At 41.6% G+C, this 27,079-nt stretch overlaps 1 protein-coding gene across 2 annotated transcripts in view; it reads right to left on the reverse strand.

Annotated features, from left to right (window-relative positions):
- The window catches only part of sbf2 (SET binding factor 2), a 99,829-nt gene that overhangs the window by 65,556 nt on the left and 7,194 nt on the right, over window positions 1–27,079 (reverse strand). For both annotated transcript variants that reach the window (XM_044208753.1, XM_044208762.1), the window contains exon 2: window positions 21,180–21,265. In XM_044208753.1, the coding sequence (XP_044064688.1) occupies window positions 21,180–21,265 (86 nt within the window). The remainder of the gene's footprint in view (window positions 1–21,179; window positions 21,266–27,079) is intronic.

The raw sequence follows: 27,079 nt of genomic DNA on the forward strand, positions 1-27,079 counted from the left end.
GAAGGAGAAGACAGAGTTGAAGAAGAGAATATAGGATAGCGGGAAAAATAGATAATAAGAGAGGAAGAGAGGAAAAGGGGGGAGGTGGGATTTGGCTTATTCAACCTGGAGGTTTGGACCAGGACGCCACCATCTTCCAGTAGATACAATAGCTAGCAGGAAATCTGTTAAACCTGCTTTGTGGTGAGGTGTGTGTGTGTGTGTGTGTGTGCGTGCGTGCGTGTGTGTCAGTCTGTACAGGACTCAAGGACAAGTGCAGATAACTGTGATCCTGTCCTAAACTATTACAACTATGCCTTTCATTGTTTTTAAAATAAAAAAAAAAGATAAACACATTTGGGACTGCATAGCTCAGAAGATCACAGGAGATATAACATCCTGCGTGTGTCTGTAGGAGTGTATGCATGTGTGAGAGTGGGAGTGCGATATGCAAAGAACATGTGGAGGTGTGATGGTGAGAAGATTAACTGACTTTCCTGATATTAAATCAGTGTTTCCTTTAAGCTGTTATCTCGCCTGTAGGTCTGCAGAGAGACACTTGAACGCTGGCACAGGTTCAAAGACACTTTAGGGAGTTCAGGGCTTGGTAAACTACACTTTATTCAGGGACCATTGCATCCAGACAGACTACTGAGATCATTTTACATACAACTTATGGCTGTCTGACAAAAAGATAAATGTTTTTTTAGCTGTGTGTGTGTGTGTGTAAGCTGGATCCAATAATTACTTTACAAAGGGGGCAGTTCAGTGAAATGAGTAAGACAAAAGTCAAGTAAAACGCTGATTCTATGTATCTTTCCCTACTGCATTTCTATTAAAACATGTGGTACGTTACTGAGGCTTTAAACATAATTTCATGCAACATAATCTGCTTAGGACTCTCATTATGAGTTATGAGCATGCCTCCTACACAAAGGTGTTCATATGTGGTGTTTGTTGTTTGCTTGTGAATAAACTATTTGAAACAGGCTGAGTATCTTGATAATCTGCTTTTCTGCAACTTTTGCAAAAGCAGGGAAACCACTGAATGCTTTCTGCAAATGTTTATCTTTTTAAATTTAACGATACACAAATGTGTATAAACAGAGAAACTATGCTTATGTTATTTGTTTAAACATTCAACTTGAAAAATTATGTCATTTGCAATTCAGTCAAACACAGTTCAGTGTGGATATCAACACACATGGCCACATCTCTGAGGCTAGTCCTAGTAGGCAGGATGGGTGAAGATGTGATGTTTAAGATTTAAAATAACTGAATGAAGGATGAATAATAAAGAGGGGAAACAAGAGCAGTTCTATCAAAAATGGTCAAAAAAGGTTGGTCTGCATAACTAAAGGAAAAATCAAGTCTTTGGGGCCTTTTTTTCTTTTTGTAAGTATATTTATGTCCTGCTGTGCGACATTCTGCAACCAAACACAGTGAATGACACTGGACAGATTATAATATAGTTACATAGATTATAATAATCCCCTCCTTGAACCGCCACCTTAACGTGGTGGAGGGGTTTGAGTACCCGAATGACCCTGGGAGCTATGTTGCCTGGGGCTGTATGCCCCTGGTAGGGTCACCCATGGCAAACAGGTCCAGGGTGACGGGTCAGACCAAGAGCGGTTCAGAAGCCCCTTATGGATTACTTAAAATCAAGGCCAGTTACGTCGCCCGGATTGGCGCTACCGGGCCCCACCCTGGAGCCAGGCCTGGGGTGGGTGCCCGACGGCGAGCGCCTGGTGGCGGGGCCTTTCCCCACGGGCCCGGCGGGCACAGCCCGAAGGAGAGCGGCGTGGGGCCGCCCCTCCCGTGGACCCACCACCCGCAGGAGGATCCGTGGGGGGCGGTGCAGAGAGATCTGGGCGGCAGTCGAAGGCAGGGGCTTCGCCGACCAGATCTCGGACACAGAAACTGGCTCTAGGGACATGGAATGTCACTTCGCTGGGGGGAAGGAGCCTGAGCTTGTGCGGGAGGTTGAGCGTTACCGGCTAGATATAGTCGGCCTCGCCTCCACGCACAGCCTGGGCTCTGGAACCCGTCTCCTCGAGAGGGGCTGGGCGCTCCATTTCTCTGGCGTTGCCGGCGGGGAGGCGGCGGGCTGGTGTGGGCCTGCTCATAGCCCCACAGCTCAGCCGTCACGTGTTGGAGTTTACCCCAGTGAGCGAGAGGGTCGCGTCCCTCCGCCTCCGGGTGGGGACAGGTCTCTCACTGTTGTGGCGGCCTACGGGCCGAACAGCAGTGCAGAGTACCAGGCCTTCTTGGAGTCCCTGGGAGGGGTACTAGACAGTGCACCACCCGGGGACTCCGTTGTTCTACTGGGGACTTCAACGCCCACGTGGGCAAACGACAGTGACACCTGGAGAGGGGTAATCGGAAGGAACGGCCCCTGATCTGAACCCGAGCGGTGTTCAGTTGTTGGACTTCTGTGCTAGTTACAGTTTGTCCATAACTAACACCATGTTCAAGCACAAGGGTGTCCATCAGTGCACGTGGCACCAGGACACCCTAGGCGGGAGGTCGATGATCGACTTTGTTGTCGTATCATCTGACCTCCGCCGCGTGTCTTGGACACTCGGGTGAAGAGAGGGCGGAGCTGTCAACCGATCACCACCTGGTGGTGAGTTGGATCCTCTGGCGGGGAGGAAGCCGGACAGACTTGGCAGGCCCAAGCGTATCGTGAGGGTCTGCTGGGAACGTCTGGCGGAGCCCTCTGTCAGCAGGGTCTACAACTCACACCTCCGGGAGAGCTTCTCCCAGATCCCGGGAGGTTGGGGACATTGAGTCCGAGTGGACCATGTTTTCCACCTCCATTGTCGATCTGGCGGCTCGTAGCTGTGGTCGCAAGGTTTCTGGTGCCTGTCGCGGCGGCAATCCCCGAACACGGTGGTGGGCGCCGGAAGTAAGGGATGCCGTCAGGCTGAAGAAGGAGTCCTATCGGGCCTTGTTGGCTCGTGGGACTCCCGAGGCAGCTGACAGGTACCGGCAGGCTAAGCGTGCTGCAGCCCGTGCGGTCACAGAGGCAAAAACTCAGGACTGGGAGAGGTTCGGAGAGGCCATGGAGGAGGACTATCGGTCGGCCTCAAAGAAATTCTGGCAAACCGTCCGGCGGCTCAGGAGGGGGAAGCAGTGCTTCACCAACACCTTGTGCGGTGCGGGTGGAGAGCTGTTGACCTCGACTGGGGATGTTGTCGGACGGTGGAAGGAATACTTTGAGGATCTCCTCAATCCCGCTGTCACGTCTTCCGAAGAGGAAGCGGAGGCTGGGGACCCGGAGGCGGACTCATCCATCACCCTGGCCGAAGTCACTGAGGTTGTTGGCAAGCTCCTTGGTGGCAAGGCTTCGGGGGTGGATGAGATCCGTCCTGAGTATCTTAAGTCTCTGGATGTTGTGGGACTGTCTTGGCTGACACGTCTCTGCAACATCGCGTGGCGGATCTGGGACAGTGCCTCTGGACTGGCAGACCGGGGTGGTGGTCCCTCTGTATAAGAAGGGGGACCGGAGGGTGTGTTCCAATCACAGAGGGATCACACTTCTCAGCCTCCCCGGTAAGGTCTATTCCAGGGTACTGGAGAGGAGAATTCGTCCGATAGTCGAACCTCGGATTCAGGAGGAGCAGAGTGGTTTTCGTCCCGGTCGTGGAACACTGGACCAGCTCTATACTCTCCATCGGGTGCTCGAGGGTTCATGGGAGTTTGCCCAACCAGTCCACATGTGCTTTGTGGATCTGGAGAAGGCATTCGACCGTGTGCCCCGGGCGCTTTGTGGGGAGTGCTCTGGGAGTATGGGGTCCGGGGCCCTTTGCTAAGGGCTGTCCGGTCCCTGTATAACGGAGCAGGAGCTGTGTTCGCATTGCCGGCAGTAAGTCAGACCTGTTCCCGGTACATGTTGGACTCCGCCAGGGCTGCCCTTTGTCACCGGTTCTGTTCATAATTTATATGGACAGAATTTCTAGGCGCAGTCAGGGGCGGAGGGTGTCCGGTTTGGGAACCACAGGATCTCATCTCTGCTGTTTGCAGATGATGTCGTTCTGATGGCTTCTTCAAACCGGGACCTGCAGCATGCACTGGGACGGTTTGCAGCCGAGTGTGAAGCAGCTGGGATGAGAATCAGCTCTTCCAAATCTGAGGCCATGGTTCTTGACCGGAAAAAGGTGGTTTGCTCTCTTCGCGTGGGTGGGGAGTCCTTGCCCCAAGTGGAGGAGTTTAAGTATCTTGGGGTCTTGTTCACGAGTGAGGGACGGATGGAGCGTGAGATTGACAGGCGGATCGGTGCAGCGTCTGCAGTGATGCGGGCGCTGTATCGGACCGTTGTGGTAAAGAAGGAGCTGAGTCGAAAGACAAAGCTCTCGATTTACCGGTCAATCTACGCTCCTGCCCTCACCTATGGTCATGAGCTTTGGGTAGTGACCGAAAGGACAAGATCGCGGATACAAGCGGCCGAAATGGGCTTCCTCCGCCCGAGTGGCTGGGCGCTCCCTTAGAGATAGGGTGAGGAGCTCAGTCACACGGGGAGCTCGGAGTAGAGCCGCTGCTCCTCCACGTCGAGAGGAGCCAGCTGAGGTGGCTAGGGCATCTGATCCGGATGCCTCCTGGACGCCTCCCTCGGGAGGTGTTCTGGGCATGTCCCACCGGGAGGCGGCCCGGGAAGACCCAGGACACGCTGGAGGGACTATGTCTCTCGGCTGGCCTGGGAACGCCTCGGGATCCCCGGAGGAGCTGGAGGAAGTGTCTGGGGCGAAGGAAGTCTGGGAGTCCCTGCTTAGACTGCTGCCCCCGCGACCCGGCCCCGGATAAGCGGAAGAAGATGGATGGATGGATGGAGATTATAATAATAATAATAAAACTTTATTTATAGAGCACTTAAACGAAGACACTGACTCAGCTGAGCTGCTACCAGGTAGCAGCTCAGCTGAGGGAACAACAAGTGAAAGCACTGACTGACAGCATCAGACACAAGCTATATTGTACATTCAGCTATAGCATGACACAGAAATCCACTGCAGTGCAACAGGTGCAAAGGTCAACATGTAGGAAACATAGCCTCTATACAACATACACACACACACACACACACACACACACACACACACACACACACACAGAGAGAAAGGACATCTCCTATTCCCAAATTAGACCATCTCCTATTCCCAAATTAGACCTTAGTCAAGTGACAAAGGAACTCTGGGACACATTTGCTGTATTAATGTCAAAGCCGAGTAAACTGCTGCCCTCCAGCTAAACCATCTGCTTCACGTCACGTGCTGTAGCCTGGTATGACTGACTCCCACCCAACTGCACTATTCACCTACTCAGCCAGCGACACTGGATCTGCAGTCTGACCTGCTAAGCATCGTCACAGCAGAGTGCTTGAAGAGCAGAACCAATAAAAAGAAGAAGAAAAATAAAACCACACAGGGGCTTTGCCTGATCAGGACAGGGCTGCATTCTTATACTGTGATGAGACGTTAATGCCCGGTCAGGCCGGCGCAGGCCAGATATAACTGGGGCGGCAGCGATTACTAAAGATGACTCAGGATAAAGAGACTGGTATCTCCCTTTAATGTCAGCTTTGTCTTCCTCTGGTATGATACAGCTGAAACATGACTGGAAACATCTTCACTGTGTTTTTATTATGCCCTTAACATTTGAGAGTCCTGTACTTAAGGAAATGCAAACAGACTTTGAAGGGTCATAAAACCTTTAAAGAGTTCCCGTTACCACAAATGAGCTCAATCCCGCAAATCCTTGTGGGGAGGGACTTATTTCATAATTTGGTTGATTTACAAACCCAAATTAAATCAGGCATCAAAGTTATTCCATGTTTTCTCTCCACAGCAATAAAATGTGTGTAGACTAAGCTGTCTTCTCTGATCTGAGCATCAGCAAGAATGACCTAAACTAAGTGAGAGAAAAAAGAAAAACAACTTCCACACTCCCCTGACTACAATGTACAATATTTTGTTACCTGGAATAAAAAGAATTTTGGGAAATGAGGAAATGTAGGAATATGGACAGCATTCATAAAATAAAAACATACATACAATAAATAACATACAACATAAACATACAAACTAAGAAAATTAAACTTAAGAAAATAAGTAAATGGCTGCCAGACAATCTCAAATCATATAGCAGGTATTACTGAAAGGAAAACATGTGAAAAAACAATCTAAATCCATCAATTATCATTCAAACTTCCAGACAATATTAGTGAACTGTAGACGGAGCCTGAATGTAAAGTTACTGCCAATACAATGTGGTCAGGAAAACTTAGCAAGAGATGTGCACTACACCGTGTGATTCAATCATCATCTCCCTCTACCACATTCATGTGGAAGAGTCGTATGCCAGGAAGACAACACAATGATGGAAAGTGAAGTGCGAGGTGTCAGGGGCCAGAGAGGGACTGGTCAGGGGTAAGAAGGTCAGTGGCGTGCTGCCTGCCCTGAAACTCCTGCTTTATCAGGTCTGCAGGATGAGCAGAGGACAAAACAACCAGAGACAGCTGCTCCAGCCGAGCAGTTTGGCACAAAAACAACCATCTCCTTAGCTCAAGGTCAGCGTGATGAATACAAGAAACAAAACTGTCAACAAAATGACCATAATAGCACTGTTATCCAAATACTATTTAGTGGTTGCACTGAGTTAATTTACTATGCCAAAGCTCAGCTCTATCTCAACACTCTCCGCTGAGGTGGCATCTCCCCTCCACTTCCATTCCTCAAATCAGCTTCCCTGCTGTCACCAACACTCCTGGTTCCCCTTTGCTGATCTGTTATGCAATACCCGGCGCATATGGTTCATTTTAGAGATAGATATTTTTAGATGACTATGATGGACCACAGTATTCAAAAAAGCGTCTAGTCAGGCAGGACAGGAAGAGTCATCTAGCACATACTGCAAACTATTCTGTACATAACATTTTAAGCTTCATAAGTGCCATATGTGTAGGAAATATAACACCAGAAAAACTACAAGATGTATTTTTAGTGCAAATGTAAAGGTTTTTTTTAGCCACGCACAGTCCAGTAACAAGATCATAGGGACAACTCTGCCGAACCCCCATTTCCCCAAAATCCCTTGGGAAGATTTGTTCACTTCAGGGCAAATAGTTGGGTTTATTTCAAAACACAGCATAAATCAGAAACATACGGCCAGTTCACCACATGTAACTTGAAAACAGAAAAGCGTAAAAAGGCAGAGGCAAGGCAAAGGCCTTTAGAAAATCAGACAGTCCTATGATTAAATCAATCTACTGTCAGATTAATTCATCATGCTCTCTCAACCTTACTCCTTAAACTAAACCTGGAGTGATGTTAATGGATGGCATGAAGGTCCCAAACATAAAATAGACTTGATTATGTGTCAGTTTTGTCGAAAGTAGGTTAACGAACATCATATCTTCCAAACATAAACAAGTCGAATCATAGTTCAGGGAAAAATTTGCGATGAAATATAGTCAAGAGTACAAAAATTCCCTTTCAGAATCCAAGGAAAGTCCAAGGATTTTCCCAGTACTGTTTAATAGCAGGTTTTATTGGTAAAACTGATATTAAAACCACCTGAATAGTGTAAAAACAAGCATAATTCAATAAATGCTCCCACTGCTGTGATGGCATCATAGCAAAAACAATCAATGACTTCTGCTTAAGAAGGACCTGGTCTGTCATGTATGAGCCTGCCTGCTTACACCAGTAAGTTAATCATAGCCTGACAGTTTGTTAGCACACTGTAGTTTTTAGACAAGATTAAAGTTATTGACAAAGCCATATAATAACTACAGAGTTTCACAATTCATGTGAGGTGTCTTATATTAAACAGAAATCTGGCTAGGCAATGCAGTTGGCTTTGCACAGTAAACCATTATGAATTTAGCTAGTATTGGTAAATGACAATGACTACTGAGTACATGACTGCTGAGTCATGTCACTCCCACATGTGTGTCAAATGACAATGGGCCAAAAACCCCTCAAACATGACTGTCCTACTTGGGTTCTACCTGGCCTTCACCTCAAACATTTAAAGGATGTGGATGGATGGGGACTTTTTTGCGGAACTAGTGGTTCTACTGAATATATAACAGAGTCATATTTTACCACAAATATACCTAAATAACTGTAACTATTACAGTTACAGTATACTGGTTTTCAGTAATTTTTGTAGGAAATACAAGCAAGCAGATAGAAGTGGTAGTAAATCAAATGGTACACTGACTATTTTTCCTTTCCCTCAGTGCAAAGCATAATATTAACCTACCATGAGTTATCATTGTCTGTGCTTGTGCCTTTCCTAATAGCTAACTTTTTGACAAAGAGATGAGCTCGGTCTGATTTAAGTTTGCCCTTTTGCTCTACCAAGAACCTTGAAGCCTCGCCAGGTCCTGCTACAGGGTCACACCTGGCCTCCAAACCCAGGCTGTCTGCACCTAAGCATCTGGCTTTCCAGCACTCCACCTGCATCTGCATCACTGATCAGGCTGTGCATTTGTACTATAAAAAATATAATATAAAGAGGCACTTAAAGTTGTGTTCAGACTGAACGCAGTGTCCCCAGGTCAGATCTTTGGGGGGTTAACAGTGTGCATTCCTGTCTGTGTCTTTTCTAATAGTACCACTGGGGGCGACAAGGTTGGAATTTTTCAAAGCCTACACAGTGGCTTTAAGTAGAGCTATTAAGTGGGACAAGTTGAAAATAAAAACCTGAAAAAACATTGGACCATTAAAAATAATTGAATGAAAAATGTTATGATTGGGTCGATACCCTAGACATGTATGTTATATGCCACTATATTCTTGGGACAGTATTTCATAGTATTTTATTGTATTTGTCCACGGCATTTTTTCTTTTATCAGTTCTGATCAGTACCAGATTGCTACAGCTTTTTTTAACCTACAGTATAGCACCTGAGGGTAGGTAAACATGGTTGTTTTTTTTATTTCATCTATAAAAAATAAACACAAAACATCAAAACACATTTCTGAGCACATGGAATAATGAATGAAAGAGCAGGGTAAACAGCTTTGTCCTGAAGCTGTAGATCAGCACAATGGTTGTCCTGCGTCAGACTGCTGAGCCCCGGCCTTTAGAGCAGACTAAGATAATGGCTGATAGTGACTTGGCTGAGGAACAGGTGCTTCCTCCACCGCATTGTGGGGGCCCTGGCTAAGTTACAGTATTCAGCCTCAGTCTCACTTCTGCCATTAACAAACTCAGTTCAAACCACAACAGGTTTTGTTCCTATCCTGAATATACACTAATGCTGTATGAAGAGTAAATGTGAATTTGTGCAGTACGTGTCAGTATGTTGAGTGTGTATGAACACAGAAGGGGTTTCCCTGTGTATCACACCAGAAGATGTTTGCCAACAAAGGCCTTTTCTCACAATAAGCTTTGCACACAAAGCTCTCAAACATTTCTTGTGTCAAGACAACATGTCAAAAGGGGCCTTGTTCATTCATCAAAAATGAATATGTTAATATAAGATTTCCTGCTCAAGAAACCACACAATAAGCTACTGGATGGTAACATGTCTAAATCTGCAACTTCATCATGGCAACCATTTTTTTGAAGTTGTACAGTTGACATTTGAAAACTGAGGGAGTAAGTAATCCCCCCCAAAAAAATGTCTGAAAACTGGACTGGTTTGGATAAGAGGAGCTAGCCCTCTGAGTGGAGGAGAAGAAGAATAATGTGCACAGTGCACACTAATGCTATTAAGAAAAAAATTGGCACCTGACCACAGGAACTCCACATATGGTGTTGTTCTAAAACAATAACAAGGGATGTCTACTGTGACGCCCCTTAAACGTGAAGTCCAACCTCACACACCTCTCCAAAGTCATCATATCATATGTGAATACACTCCAAGCATTTTTAATGGATAGTGGCCAACAGTAGAGTTGCTACAAAAATTAGAGGATCTGTCATACAGGCTCTGTGAAAAACAGAGGTTCTCTGTTTGGACTTGCTTACTATACAGTGATCTAAAGAGCAGTTGTAGTCCGACAGCTAAGCAGTTAAGGCATTAGACTTGAAATCGTGAAATCTCCCTACTAAGACATGAACTCTGTGCCACCTAAATTTCTCTTAGTTTCAGATGGCTACACTGATCCTCCTTTGAACATATGCCCAAGTGTCCGGAACAATACCCAGTAAATTAAAAAAGTGGTTACACATGCTGTAAATGCTTCCTCCTCTAAATATATTTCTCAAAAATAAACATAGATGCAAGACATTACATCGTATCTATAGATGAATATTGCTACTAGAACATATTCAGCAGGAAACTATATGTTTGGACAATGACATAAAACAATCATGATAGGCTGAGTTTCTGTAGCTGGTTGGTTAACTATGTTTTAGCAATGTTTTTAGCTTAAAAAGCAAAGCATTGTCAGCACTGTCAAATCAGAGCTGGATATTTAAATCCATGGTTTAGCACAAACACCCTCAGTGACAGACTGGGAGAATATAGCCATACGATTGTATTTGAACTACGACTCTAAAAGGCCTGCAACCAGCCTCCAGGTGCCATGCTGCTCCACAAACCCAAAGAGACTAACAGGGTTTCAAAAGTGGCCAACACTCCCATCCTTAGAGCCCCATACTTACTAGTATTGCCTGAAATGTCAATGAATAACATGTTTTTATGGTGTCAGTGGCTAAGACGGTTCCAAAGAATCTGACTGTTTGTCACTTAGAATATCAAACATACAGCCGATGTCAATAGGACCACTTCTTCTCAGGTGAAACTCAGCAGGCTCAGCATACAGCAGTTTGGACCATATCTTATGTCTACAATGCGAACACAAAAGGGAACCATTACAACAAAAAGTTGTTGTTGAAGAAGCTCAACACTGAGGAGAACGTGTCGTGTACATCTGCATACATCAGACAGTACTGGAATATTTTGATGACAAGGGGAAATGTTTTGATGTAAATTAGGTATCTCTTTGACAGATAGAGATTTAATATATGGACGCAATGAGTATGTGGATTCTGACAAATTTAAGTATGTAGGTGTGAGAATCGAAGTTATGTCCCCAGCCACTGGCCCTGGTGTCAGCAGCAGTCAGTAAATTTTTACTAGCAACAGTGGCATTCACCAATAGTCAGTTAGAGGGGTGACTGGAGACAGCCAGCTCTTTAGATGGGAGGGAGGAAATGTACAGGATAGCCAGGGTATCCCAAAACTTTGCTCTTGGACCTATTCACCTGGCTACTGGCACCAGTTCACAACTACATGTTTTGGCCCAGCTCCTGGCTGGGCACAGAGTTGGTGACTTGTCATCATCCCTTTCGTGTTTTATTTGTTTGGAGGGTAGCTTTTCATTTGTAACACTCACATTTGAGTCTATCAGGAAATAACACAATTTCTGTAAGTGCATATGACAGAATAACAAGGGAAGAAACACTTCATTACCAAAACAACTATATACAAACAATAAACAATAAACCATTAAGACCAAAAGCTTCTATTGTATTTAATCTAAAAGTCTGAGTATGTGTGCTCTCCAGTGTACCGTGGCTTCATTTCATCCTGTGTATTCCCATTTCCTGGTGAGCTCACAGTGCTTTTCAGCATGGAAAGTCCTGCTTGCTTGACAGCTCCAGCTTTGTTTCCTGATGTGTTTAGCTTCACTGGCACACAAAGCATTGATTACTCATGTGTGGATCTTCCTGACAAACACATGATCCCATTCTCCCCCTGGCTGGAACGGCATCCTGCTATCTGGAATGCACTGTTTAGTTTTTCACTCATAGTTTTACAAACATCATAAGACCGACGTGCAGCGCGACATGTCAAGTTATGGTCACTTGAGTCAATCTATCAAGTGATACAATTAGGTTACATTCTTTCATCTGTCTGTGGTTTTGGCACAGAGCCTAAAACTGACTAACCCAGGCTACTGATTATGAACAATGCAGTTAAGCTTTGTCATGATTTGCTTATCCAAACTGCTGAGAGAACAAGGCCAGATGAATGACTCCCTGTAGCAATAAGGGTAATTCTTTTCTCAAGTGAGCTGAACCTGACCCAGCCCAGAGGCTTAGGTCATACTGGAGTCAGGTCCTGAAGTATTCTTTTTTCTGAGACAATATAAAAAAGTTCCTATGTAAATTTCTGTTAAAATTTCTCCATTTGTACTCAACTACCCACATGACACCAGCAGTTTACACATTTTCTGAATAACTCAAGCATCCTTCCCGGAAGTTCAAGCCACGTTCCTCATTACAGCAGGGATTTGAGGGAAAAAGGAGTTCAAGAAGTCAAAGTTCTAGACAAGAGATATGACACAAATGTTTACAGTCTGGTCAAGTCAGGTCAAATTCCTTCATCAGGGGACGCCCTGGTAGCTCATCTGGTAGAGTGCACACCCCATGTACCAAGGCTGAGTCCTTACTGCAGTGGCCAGGGTTTGAATCTCTCCCCCTTTCCTGTCTATCTTCAGGTGCACTATAAACAAGAGGAATTGTATTTCAATTTCATGCCTACACATTTTCGTCAGAGGAAAACAAGTAGAGGTGCAATTGGCATTTCATACAGTATCTGTTGAGATGCAGTACACTTTTGCAATTACAGTATGTTCAATTGTATGTATTTACTGTAGGCAAACAATGCCTAATACAAACTGAGCAATCTCTGCAATAACAGAACACAGTACAATAACTTACTCAAAATAATTCTAGCTTCTCTGTGTTATCAATTAGCCTTGGATTAGCCTACTGTAAGAGTGCATGTGATTTACTCCTAACTGAATGCTTTTGTGTTTTGATGGAGTGTCAAGGGGCTCTTGTATTGCTCTTCATCAGTGTGAATTTCAAGAAGCAATTAACAAATAAGTGAACAAAGGAAAAAGAAAGAAAATACACAGCCTGACTCATTTAATGGTATCCCTCCCCAAGCGCCTAAAACAACTGTTACACTTTCATATCTTGATATTTGGCATTATGTGTCAAAAGTTAGTAGAACTAACTTACTCTTTACACTGATAACACTTTCTCCAGTGTCCACTTGAGGATTAATAGGATGAATCTGCTTATAAATCATATAAAAAGGCGCTCCTTATAACTCAGTTGTAGCCCACAGCTAACATGCCTTAAACCCACTCTGACACTTAGCAACCTCGCCCATTCATGGGTTAGGGAACTCAGATTCCCAAATTGATGGTCCAGTCCAAATGGGGGCAATCCAGAAATCGGGACACGACACACGAACACCCCATGAAACAAACGGCGTTCCGGTACAACTTACAGTGTTCCTGCAAACGGGAACATTTTTGACAAATGGGTTGACATTTGGGAACATTCTGACACGAGGTGCATTCTGACATGAGGTGCATCCGAAATGTCAAAAATATTCCAGTTTGTCTAAAAGGTTCCTGTGTGTCAAACCAGATGGCAGAAACGGGAACGTTTGTCAGTTCCTGTTTGTCAGAGTGACGTATGGGAACATGAAAAGTGTCAAAAATGTTCCCGTTTGGCAACGCAACACATGGGAACATGGTTCGGCCATTCACAAGTATGCCAAATGTCAGATTTTGTCCATTCCAGATTTTGACATTTGGCACACACTTGAATGGAGTGGTCGGGATTCACAGATGTCAACAGCTAATACATGTATTTTAATAAGCTGGTACTGGTTCTGCATAGAGGACACCAGACATGATAGCACCACTTGTTAAGAGGCCAGGCAGGCCCTGTCACACTGGGAAACAGCTCAGACACTGGTCCAAAGAACCATATATATCAATGTCATGAATAAAAAGTCAACATAAAATGCCATAAGATGCCTTGGTCTTAGACATTTGGTAACCCAGAGCACTCCATTCTGAGGTATGCCAAATGTCACTCTGACAAACGGGAACATTTTTGACACGGTGTGCTGTCCAAATGGGAACACTGACTGCTCCATTATGAGGTATGCCAAATGTCAAAATGTAAGGAATATACCCTTATATTTTCACATTTGGCATACCTTTGAATGGGGTATTTAGGATTTCTAAATGTCATTCTGGCAAATGGAAACATTTTTGACAAAGGGGAGGAAGAGCCACCCGGAGGTCTACCCAGGACTGACAGCCTGTCTTGAGGCATGCAGAGTAGGGAGAGCCTGATGGAAGTCTCCCCAGGAATGTCAGCCTGTTTTGGGGCATTTAGAGCCTTTGAGCCCCAGACCTAGTTACTGGTGGACAGTAACTAGGTCTTCTTCTAGGTCAGTAACTAGGAGGCTTGTATTGAAGACTGGGTTTACTGCTTGACCACCATCTTGGTTGTTAGGGTCAGACAATTAAAATTTGGGCAGACTACTCAGCGGAGTAGTCTTGGTGGCGCTGGAGGGACGAGAAAGCAGCAACCACCATGTCTTAGTGCGATGGACTAACTCTCTTGTCGATCAAGCAAACGCACAAACAGACATCTACTTCTACTACTTTTACAGACCACCAAGACACACATTGCAAATGAAATAAGCTATTGAGACCATATTGACTTGTGGAAAACTTATTGACTTTTTAATTTAAAAGAAATTAGTGGAGCTGCATCTTAAGGCACTTCCATATTCACTTACTAGTTTCTGCCCATTGTGGTGGTCACTTGTATAAATGTCTTTCTCTCAGCAACAATTATGGCTACTAGTATATTTCGGAGTAAGCAGTTGGACAAAAAGGCAAATGACTGACATGGTATGCGGTCAGAGAAACAACTCTGCTTGCCTAGCTGACTGAGTGGAACAGCAAACCCACACCGCATACTGTGTGTTGGACTGGACCAGTACAGGATTACTATTGTTCAGTGTGCAGCATCTCGCCCACAGCCGCAACATGTGAGACTAGAAATAGAACAGTCTGAATAATAGGCTGCGACTCCCCCTTTTTTCACTGTAAAACACCTAAGGCTAAATGCTACAGCCTTTAAAAAGGTGAGGACAGGTCAACTTCAAACTTTGAAAACAAACTAAGAAATACGGAGGGATGTGAAGGTTTTTGAATTGACAAATACTTTGAGGATGTTTCAGCAACAGTGTTGACAAAGGTTAATCTCAAACTGCTGACCAAGGATTTTTTCAAAAATGTCTGATCCACATAACCACATTCATTCAATTATTAGGTATGTGGTAGTCAAATGGAATTTGAAACAAACCAGTATATATGCTAACAATTGGATGCACCAAAAAAAACAAAAATAAATTATAGCTGTGGAAAAACAATACAATTTAACTCATAATTAAATTACAGCAGCTACAAAGGATTATTTTCATTACTGATAATCTGACAATTATTTTTTTCTATTAATCAATTAATCATTTAGTTATAATGAAATATCATAAAATAGGGAAAAATGCCCATCAAAAGTTCCCAGAGCCCAAGATGATGTTTTCAAATTGCTTGTTTTGTTTGACCAACAGTCGAAACCCAAAAGTATTACATTTAAAATGATATAAAACTGCAAAAAAGCAGCAAATCATCACATTGTAGTGCTGGAACAAGCAAATGTTTGGCTTATTAATCAATTATGTCTCTCAATAAAGGGCACCTCTATAGAACAAGTCAGTGAGGCTAAACTTTTGGGGGTCACGCTTGATAAGCAACTGTCCTGTGAAAGTCACAAACAAAATAGCTACAAAAATGGGTGCTCCCCATTTCTTAGTCCAAGTTGCACCTTGCAGGTAATAAAAGCCATAGTATTGTCTCATCTTGATTACTGCTCAATGATCTGGTCAATTAGCACTCCACTGTTCAGTAAGAGCAAGTATAAATAAAACACATGCTGAGCTCACACGGCTGAAGATTGAGTATTGGTTCAGACGTAGTTTATCAACTTTGTTAAGAAATATGATGGTTTTGAAACAACCATATTGTTTGTATTCAAACTCATTTTTTTCTGGAAATAGGCAGTTATCAAACAAGGCACGTGAGGAGGGGTCCCATTTCGTTAGATCACAGATGAACTGTGATTGTTATTGTTGTTTTGCTTTACCTGTAAATTGATTTAAATTGTTCAAATTGTTTTAATATTTTGTATATGTATGGTTTATATGTAATTCTATTGTTGAATGCCAAGGCAACAACTCATGGGGATTCCAATAAACAATATTATTTCATAAATAATTGAAATTATTAATTGTCAAAATTGCTGTCAATATATTCTCTTCAGCTCGACTAATCAATTGATTGGCTAATTGTTTCAGCACTCATTCAATTACCACTAAACCTTCACTTTGGCCTTCAGCATAAAATGCACGGCCCTAATATTGTGTGGTCAAGTTATGCATACAGTACAGACTGTTTTTAATAATAAAACATAAAAGAAAATGTAAAGAATTACCAAATAATAAATGCCAACATTAGACGTATTAATGTTCAGATTACAGTAACCTGCATGTAGTAACATCTGTGCATTTATTAAGTGCTTTACAAAGTTTCTGAAGGGATAAAGCCAAGTTTGAACTGGATCAGGAAAATCTGTTTTAAAATACTAACTCAATTTGTTTTATGTACCTCCATTATTACATGCAACAAACAGCATTAAACAAAAACCTTCCTGCCATAAATTGGAGGCATATTGCTTCCACTGTGTTAAAATACAAAGCATGAAGGTTTAGGTGAAAATTTACAAACCAGTTTGCTGGCAAGTATTGTAAACCTGTAAAAGCAAGTTTGGACAAGGCGTTTGTTATTCCAAACACTCACCAATACTTGAATTAGATAGATTTAAAAAGCTTAATGTCCATCTGGTTGTCTTAGAATGAAGACTTTATACCTACAATTAATACAGCCCATTTAACATGAAAGAAAACGGTGCCTCTGTGCCTCCCAGAAAACATCTGAAAGAAACAACTACACATGAAGGCGAAAGGAATAACAACTCACAAATCTACATTTGATATCAATATGTTGTGTCTAAGCAGCGGATGTTATAAACATTCACATACTCCAAGCATTAAACAAATAGTGCTTGTAATTAAACAAGCAAACTTAGCAATTAAACAGTGAACATCAAAAGTAATTCCAGGCATTCCTTTGGCATTTGTGTGGCACATTTCATTTCTTTGTTCTAAACTATCTGGCGGTAAATCAAAATTCTAAAATATAGACTGTCCCTGTCCAACTTGTCGAAAATTATTAAACTGAGCATAATGAGCATGACTAGGGTCACTTAACCCAGAGGTGACTGAAGGCATTGGTGGGCTAGTTGCAGTTTGGCTGCCATGCTAGCTACTCAAACTGTAAAACTTGCACTGTAAGGCAAGTAAATTAGTAAAACTCTGCTTGTCACAGCAAGTGAGATACCATTAATTTTAGCAACAGCTAAGCTACTTTTGTCTGTCATGAGATTCATGTCCTTCAGAGGAAAAAGAGAAATGTGAACAATATGAGCCACAATCAAGGAGACTTTGCTAGTGATTGTGGAGTAAATACTTTTCTCCAACTACAGTTCTGATAAAAATGTGCTCACAAAAAAATTGATCAGCCTGATAGAAGAAAATGTTACTCCCGTTCAGTTGGTATTGACTAATAAATTGTCCATTTACAGTATACCATGAGGACTGAGCCTCAATACTGGAGGGCGAGATGATGGAAATGTACTAGGTGAGCAAGGTACTGACCTCCATTTACAGACCTCGCTCATCCATAACAGATGAGGATTTGAGCTGGTTCCTATCATCATCACTTGCCTGAAAAGATTAGAAACACATTTTTCCTAGCACAACTTGTAAACGCTTTTTTCTTGGTGCATTCCTCATCTGTGGTTATTTAGTTTGCTGGGGGCCTGTTGTGACCACAAAATGCTTTTCGTGCTCAGCTTCATCCACTGTTTTCTACAGATGTGTTTCTTAGTGTTTGTAAATGAGTCATTTTCTTTTTCATGGAGTAGAGAAAATCTGCAAATAATAATGGTTTACATACCAGCCCAAAACAGAGCCAAAATGCAAATTGCTTAGTGGGTCTGTTAAACACTATGGTGTATCTTCATTAAAGCTTCAAAGTTGGAATTTCAGTCATTTGGCTCTTGACCAAAGTTTGTCACACACCACATAGTAGGAAACAACCCCCTCTTTCCTGTCCTTGCTTACTCCTCTGGGTGCTTTTTCATGGAGAATACTGAAGATGTCAACATATGAATCTTTTTCAGCATGTTATCCAATATTCTTTATTATACTTGAATATATACTTGTATCTCAGAAGAACATAAAGTTTCAGCAAATATGTGGGGTATTTGCCAACAAGGATTAACAAAAAGGCCTAGCATTGAAAGCATCCTCTTGTTTCAGCTCAGGCTTACTGCCTTCAATGAGAAACATCATGCCTTATGCTTTCTTTGCACACCGGGGACTGCAGTATGTCTCAATTTCAGTCTAGGCTGACACATAATGAAGAAGCATTGGGGGATCACCTCAGCGAGATGGAATACAAAAAATTCACACACACCCACACAGGCACAAAAAAACTGGTATGTCCTCAATGACATCTGGAAACACTAAGCTAATAGATTTAGCTAAACTTGTGGCTAGTGTTTCTATATTTAAACTCTATGAAACCGTGACAGGATACTTGAGGGATGATGCTGAGACAATAGATCCATCCTGGTTCATCCCTCAGAGTCACTGAAAGGTTAAAGACCAATGCTAGGGTTTCAGTCTCACATCAACAAAAATTCAACCTCCAAAATTCTACTTGACACTTTCATTTTTGAATTTTTTGTATAGTTTCACCACTCGTCTCTAAGATATAACTCACAACAAGACTCTTGATGGCCACCAAAAAACTTGCAGGAAGACGCCTGCATGCCATTCAAGCCACCCACTCACAATATTTGTGCTGGAATAACAGCCTCACTTGTCCTCAATTGCCTTATAAATATCATTGCATAAACATGTGTCATGGTATGATGGTATCTCTTTGACTGTGTCCCCACAGAGCTAAAGATTTCAGCTGCAGCTCTCAGCCATCATTTTCAATCATTAAAGGCAAACAAACTTAATTTACTATTCATCCAAAATAACTTATTTCCAACCCAAGTTTAATGTTAAACTTCTAAATCTACAAATACTATATAAAAATGTAGATTATATTTGCCTTTCTACAAAGGATCCTGTTAAAATTACATCATCTGAGGTGTTGAAGAATGCCTGATGTTTAGATTAGCTCTCTCCATTTATCTTGGCTTAGATATCTGACCCATATTATGCAACTTGTTGGCCTCTACACCTGCTGCTGCTCTGCATCACTTGGCTCCTAAATGATATTCCTCTAGTTGTAATCTCTGACCCCATATGACCTCCACCAAACAAAACATAAACTAAACAAAAACATACCTTCAACTGCGAACATGCAACATTTATTTTGGCACGGCATTTCCAATCATCTACAGCAATGGATGCTGTAAATCTTCCCTGTAAAAATACTTGAACAAAAAGGGGGAAATCTGCTCTCTTCAATCACCACCAAAGTTTGTTTTTAAACAAATGGACAGAAAGGTAGATAACTTTACCTATTCAAAATTGGCACATACACATCATCCACATATCAGTCATGTGTGTAGTTTATCAGGCATAATCTTTACATTGGTCCTGATATTTAATTGTTTGCTAATTAAAAAATTGGACGAGGCTGGCTTCGACTGTGACAATAGATGCAGCTGAGCTGTAAGAACCAGACCCCGTATGGCCTGTTAGTGATGCCTAAACTCAAGCTGAGTTTTCAATAGAAAAGAAACATAATCCAAAACCCAAAATCTGGATTTGTACATGTAATTCATGGTGCTGTATTGAAGAAAACAGAGAAAATGTAATATTACAGAATTATGTGCTGGATAGTGCTTTCAAAGGATCGAGTACTGTGTTGGGATCTACTGTAGAGTCACTTTGGTGTTTTCCCTCCTTGTCGACTGCCAAAACCATTCTGCTTAGTCATTAAAAGCTTATCTGCAGTAGCCAATATAAATGAACAAAAACAGATACAACACAGACACTAATGTCCTGTGCTGTATGATACTGTTAACTGCTAATGTTGCCCTAGAGATTGACAGTTTTTCCCAGTCCTGATAAAATATTTGTCCATCCATTGTCCATGTAAGGATAACAGACCCCCTGTCACAAACCGCCTAGGGTCACCCTCTATACAGGGAGAGAACAAACCATGAGAAGCAACTATTCCCTCAGTATTCCTGAAGAGGAAGATGGAGACAGACAGCAATGGGAACCAGATAGTAGGCTGGGCATAATGTAAAAAATGGATTCTGAGGGAAGAGGTTTCCCAATTAGTGAACATGGACAGGGTTTAAAACAAACGTTTGAGTTATGAATTTATCTGAAAAAGAAAAAGTCAGTATCTGCTGGACAAGCGCCAAAGGGCAAATTCCTTGGGGTATAATCTGTCATTTTGTGACACCAAAAATGACAGATTAGATTAGAGACAAATATGTCTTAAATTACAGTATTTTATGCAGAAAACATTCTTAACCATCAAATCAGGAAGCTGGTAAGGGGCATAAGGACAAGGACACTCACTAACTAAAAAAACACTGTACAACCCATGCACATCAAACATTAACTTACAACTATTCCAGAGATGTTGTCTGCTTTGTTTGTAAAACAAAAGAAGGTGGAAAAATTTGACAATTTTCTTAATTAAATGTTTACAATATAAATACAGCATATACAAAATGAAGACTTTGGAGTGGCCTAGTCAAAGTCCTGACCTGAATCCTATTGAGATGCTGTGGCATGACCTTAAAAAGGCAGTTCATGCTTGAAAACCCTCCAATGTGGCTGAAGTACAACAATTCTGCAAAGATGAGTGGACCAAAATTCCTCCACAGCGCTGTAAAAGACTCATTGCAAGTTATCGCAAACGCTTGATTGCAGTTGTTGCTGCTAAGGGTGGCCCAACCAGTTATTAGGTTTAGGGGGCAATCACTATTTCACACAGAGCCATGTAGGTTTGGATTTTGTTTTCCCTTAATAATAACAACCTTCATTTAAAAACTGCACTTTGTGTTTACTTGTGTTATCTTTGACTAATATTTAAATTAGTTTGATGGGGGGCAAACACTTTTTCACACCACTGTAGGTGCACCTTTGTGTTCCAGTGTTTCACTTTGGATAGTGTACTTGAAATACCCAGGTAATATAGCTTTGTTCAGTTTAAGTTAGTTTGAGTTTATAGAAAGCTGTTATCACTCACCATCTCCACCCCCTGAGGAAAGGCAGTTCCCACCCAGTCCTTCTTGGGGTATCGCTGAATGATCTTTCCACATCCCTCCCCTGAACCTACAGATAAAGAGATATGAAGATCTGTCAGTCAGTGCAGAGGACAGCATCATGGCATGCAGAGCTCTGCATGGTTTTTGATGAGAGAAATATCACCAAGGAGAAGCGATAAAGTTCCAAGAAAACTACTTTGGTTCATTTTTAGTTGTAAAGAGGAATTGCGAAAAAGCTTAAACTGAAAAAGAGAGACCTAACTATGCTGACAGAGCAAAATAAAATCAAATGTTACACTGACTTTTGAAATAAACACTTGAGGAAGAATGAAGAATGAAGAATGAAGCTGAATGCATCCGTGAATTAGGGAGCAGTTACCACCAATCAATGTATGAATTAATTGGACTGGATAAAATCTGCCACTCCAGGAATTTGCGCTGGTGGTACGATCCCAGGTGAAACAACGTCAAACATCAGCCTCAAAAAACCAACTTGAAAATGCCGAAAAATTAGGAACTTTTTTTTGTACCCCAAAAGTCATCTTCTCAGGTGCTTACTCTTAGACTGCATCAGCTTACCTACTTTAATAGTAGGAAAATGGTAGGTTGAGTTCAAACAAATTAACAAGTCACTCAATAGGCAAAGAGCATATGGATGTTCTTTCATTAGTATGAACACATTGAGCAAAGTTAAATTAAACAATATTATTATTTATGCTTGTTTTAGCTTTGTCACAAATTACAATTAACGAACACCAGCTTCCCTAAAATAATTTTTTTGTGCACTGTTGCAATTTTTAAATATTACTGCAGTTTAACAAAAATAAGGCCAAAAAACTGCATTGTATTGAATTGCATTTTTACAAAGTCGGTGCAAATTCAGTCAATTTTGGCCACAATAATAACAAAAAACCCTCCTCATAAGACCCTGGTGGGACTGATTAACTCAAGATGTTTCAGGAGGAATGTGGTCCAAAGTGTGAGATATGAAACTTACACCACAAACACAAAGATTCTCACAGGAGCTAGAAACCAAGAGGCACAAGGGGCAATGTCTTCATTCTTCACTGTTAAATCACAAAACCCAGCGGTGACCTGAACTAAAACTGCAACTTTGACAGGATATTTTATTATTTTTCAGTAAATATATTGTATGCATTAATGATACCTAAAAGAATATAAAATATATGTATTTATAAAAAAAAGTCCCATATGTATACATTGTTTCCACTCAAATCTACATAACAAATACTCACTGCTCCACACCAAAGTCCATAATTAATCTGCACTGCACACTATTGAAATTATGTATATATTTTAAAAAGGAACTAAGTTGCCAAAATAAATAAAAGACACCAAAACAGAGCTTGTCATCTTTGTTAGTGTTTTATCATTGCCTTAATACAAAGTCTTAAGTGTTGGTCATAGATATATGACACCACACCGAGGCACACAAACTTACAGTATGTATTTAGTGCTTAGAGAGATAGCTGGATACTGATCTATAGCAGGTGTGGTGAACTTTACATTCAGCCACACAGATTTGCAAGGTTGACCATTGAAAGCTTTACCAGTGAAATAACTTCCTCATAGATTTCCCAAATGGCCCCATAAGCTGGGTCTTGCAAAACTCTGAAACCTAAATTGGATGTAATAATTCATGTCAACATGAGTGCAACACAACACAATATGTATTTAGGAGTTGATATATGACTGCAGCATTCTTATTTAGCAATCTGGAAAGCTAATAAATGGAAATTTTATCTAATTTAAGAAAAATGTCCCCCATTTAACATGCCAAAAAAGCATTATAAGGTCTGTTTCACAATATGCACTTTGTCACACTACGTTGTCTGATCCTATGACTTCATCTCAGCGTTATTTTAAACTCTTAGTCACTCTTGACAGTTAGGAACTAACTTTCTATTTATCAGCCAAGGGAAAATGGTCTCCTATCAAGAGAGTAAGAGACAGAAATTGAATACATGTGGCCCATTTCTTGGAATTCATTTAACTAATACGGATGAATAGACATGTATGGGGATTTTGTTTATGCAATCAATAAAAGCCCAAATTCCCAATTCAAAGCATTCCAGCTAAATACTACCTTTGTTGAAGAGTCACATATGCTGCAGATAGTGTCAGCTTTTTGGACTCTCAATAGTCTTTTTTATATCAAACAACACACTTTGTGTAAGTGAAAACCTAGAATGACACAAGTTTTGACATAACCACTGGCTAGCTCTAAAACCATGTCAAATTGCTAAGTTGGTCACAGAAATCAAAACCAATATACCGGTATGCTGCATGTGCCTTCTAAACATAATTTGCAGCCTACAACTTTGGCTCAAAACTATAAAAACTCGCTCAACAGAATATAGCACAGTTATCGGCAGGCTCATGTGTTGTTTTACTGCCACGGAAGAAGAATAAATCTCTCGTCATGTACACCGTCATCTCTCGCTGGCCTTCCCGAACGCTTGCTAATGTTACCAGCAGCTAAGTTACCATTCAGCGGGGTCACATATGGCTATTTACAATTCAAATCACTTCCAAAAATATTTAGATATTTGCTACCCTGACAACTGTCATTATATTCTTTATTCATCAAAAGTGGTGGTGTTAGATCCATTTTGCCATTCACTGCATTTCAGCAGTCCTACCTCAACACTGGCAAATGCCATGACTCAGCAAACTACTTATGAAGCCCCTATGTCACAGTTTGGCCAGAGGTGAGGTACCATGCACAAGGGAGGCGAATTAATTAAATAAAAGGAGAATGAACTGCTACACATTATCATAATGACATGATATGAGTGGACGGCTGCAGCCCTCCTGTACCAAGTGCCTCAAGCCTGCTGTCAACAACTCCTCGAAACTTAGACCTCTGACAAAGAGAGCGACTAATTAATCACGAAGAGGCTCTTGGGCCTGAGTGGGAATGGGTCTTGGTTGGGGAGGGTATGTATGTTTGTTTGAACAGAAGGGAGCTGGGTGATTGTTATACTTTTGCCTTTGTTCACCTGTAGAGGCGAGTAGAGTGTGTCCAGACACTGCATGGAGATTGTGCTAGTCTGTCTGACTGTTTCGTGTCTTCAGGCCTTTACAGCTCCTCTAATTGCAATCACATGCTTCGGGTGCTCCAAGTTCAAATTTTCAACCACGGATGAAAATAAAAGACAGAATTCTTCACATTCCACAAGGCTGCACTCTTGTATTAAAACAAGCCATGCTTTCAAATACTATCCCCCTGACAACTATAAAGAACCCCAACAGCGAGGATAATAGAACCCAGGCCTGAAAAGGAACATGCTAATTTGAACATCCGCAAGCAAAATGCAAGGGGGTGGGGGTGGGGTTAAGTCCAAAATCAGGTTTATTTATATATTTTTTGGCAGAAGCGATATAAACAAGAACAAAAACTGTCCAAACCCAAGGTACGCGTGTGCATGTTTAAGAGCATGGCTCATTTCCAGCTCAATACAGCACAACATGTGTGTGGTACAGCTGGACAATATGACCTAAGAAACAACATTGTATTGTTTTTCAGCTTTCTGATGAAAAACGATATATATCTACATATTTAAATTTTTTCTGAAATGGCTTTAGGGAGTTATTTATTAGTAACAATAACTATAGACTAACCAGCCTTTAATAAGTGCCATTAGAGATTTGCACAGTCCAGTGCAAACATTGGGGCCCTTTTATGAAACCTTTGTAAGCACAGACTTTATCTTAATTTGCACGTACACAAAAATTACTGTGAGCTATTGTGGGATTCATCAATGTGTTCTTATTACCAAAATAAGAAAACAAAAGTTACGAGTGGTCGGGACCAACTCGTAAACTGATACTATGAAACCCACAAATTCTTACTGAGGTTTGTGGCACATTGTAGGCCATGAAACAACTTATAAAACACCACCACTGGGAAATATCAGTCAGATATAAAATATTCCAACTGCATTAATAGTTTTAAACACTTTTATCAGGTTTCCTAGCAGTTTGTTCTAGCATAAAAAAAAGGCTCAGTGATTTGCAAATTCTTATCAGTCTGCTGTCGTAATCCATAAAGTATCTATTACTGCAAATCAGTGCGCACACACACACACACACACACATACACAAACATCAGCAACTTAGAAAGATTGAATGTCCCTAACAATTTATTACTGAGTTGCGTGATTTAGCATAGTCTGAACACAAAGTGAAAAACCGCAGAGGAAAAGTTGTTAGTCTTTCTTGATTATAGCAGATGTTTCTCCTCTTGGAAAAAAACTCCCTTCATCTTCCTGATTTATCTTACTGCTTTTACAGTTGATTAAATCAGCCAAATGCTTATTTTACCATGTATGGACAGGCCACCAGTGGACTCTTCACGACAGTTTACGTAACATTCACGTCAGCCTCTAACCTGATTTTGGCCCAGTCATGCACACAGGTGGATGGTCTGGAACAAGTTCATAGGTATTGCTTATTGACTTTCCTCCACTCCAATATCAAGACCCGAGTTTAAAGTGAAAATCCACCTGAAAACTGAATTTACATTAAGCTATTTCAGTGATTAAGAGATTGAGGATGTTTCCACATCCACTGACACTGAATTAGTGACTGGCTCTAGACATCCAAATGAGTTTAACTTCCAGCTGTGCATCAGAAAATGTGGAAATATCCCAGTAAAATCACCACAGATGCTGCCATGTTGCCTTATCCTTTATTCCAATAGTCACTATGTACTCAGCAGCTGAAGATTCTTCTCAGTCCCTCACTGCTGTTTAGCTTGAGGACAGACCTGTTTCAAATTCACAAATTAAAACTGAGCTGTACGGTATTACAGAATTTACATCTGTAAATTCTATATCAGAGCAGATTTTTTTCTTTAAGATCAATGAAGCATAGGAAAGCCCAGTTTGGCCTCAAGGGTGACCATCATCAGAAAACTGTTCTGGATGTTCTGTGTGGATGATATGCAAAGGAACAGGCTGCGGTGTTGTTTGCATTGCAAAAGGGTTATCAGAGATTAGCAAACTGATGATGTCATATATAATCAAATTCAGCCTTCAAAAGACAGCTCCAGGGCAGGAAAAAATATGTAAAAAGACAGACACTGCCTTCAGGTCGTGCTCAGGTCAAAATGTTGGGAGAAAAGAAAAACATCAGCCAGGAGAGGAGCTTCAAAAAAATTAAATACTACATACACAGCATACAGTTTCTTCAGCCTCCCTTTTGATGACGTATATAAATATGCAGAATTGTTTTCCATAGAGAACAATAAATTAGACCAATTTTGACATTCCACAGACTTGTGGTTCTCAAGTTGGTTTCCATCAGGAACCAAAGCTGAAGTTGTCAAGATCTACTTTAACATCTTTAAATTCAATTATCTTTTCGTCACTTGCTCTCTCCCTCAGTTCAAGAAAAATAAAAGCAGTGCTGCTTAGTAGTATCAATCCCACAGTCATCACTCAGTGAGTCAGTGGTTTGAACCCTTCTGCCTTCTTCTTGTGAACCCCAGTTGCAACTGTGCATATGGTGGCTAACAGTTCATCCAAAAAACAACTCTCCCTTTTCGAGCTTTCAGCAAACAATTAACCTGTTCAACTGCATGTTAACGCAAATATCTAATCAGCAAATCACGTGGCAGCAACTCAATGCATTTAGGCATGTAGACATGGTCAAGACGATCTGCTGAAGCTCCAAACAAGCATCAGAACGGGGAAGAAAGGTGAGTTAAGTGACTTTGAACATGGCACATTTGTTGGTGCAAGGTGGGCTGGTTTGAATATTTCAGAAACTGCTGATCTACTGGGATTTTCACACACAACCATCTCTAGGGTTTACAGAGACTGGTTCAAAAAAGAGAAAATATGCGGTGAGCAGC

Source organism: Siniperca chuatsi, linkage group LG1 (assembly GCF_020085105.1).
Source record: "Siniperca chuatsi isolate FFG_IHB_CAS linkage group LG1, ASM2008510v1, whole genome shotgun sequence".
In the NCBI taxonomy this organism is placed as follows: Eukaryota; Metazoa; Chordata; class Actinopteri; order Centrarchiformes; family Sinipercidae; genus Siniperca; species Siniperca chuatsi.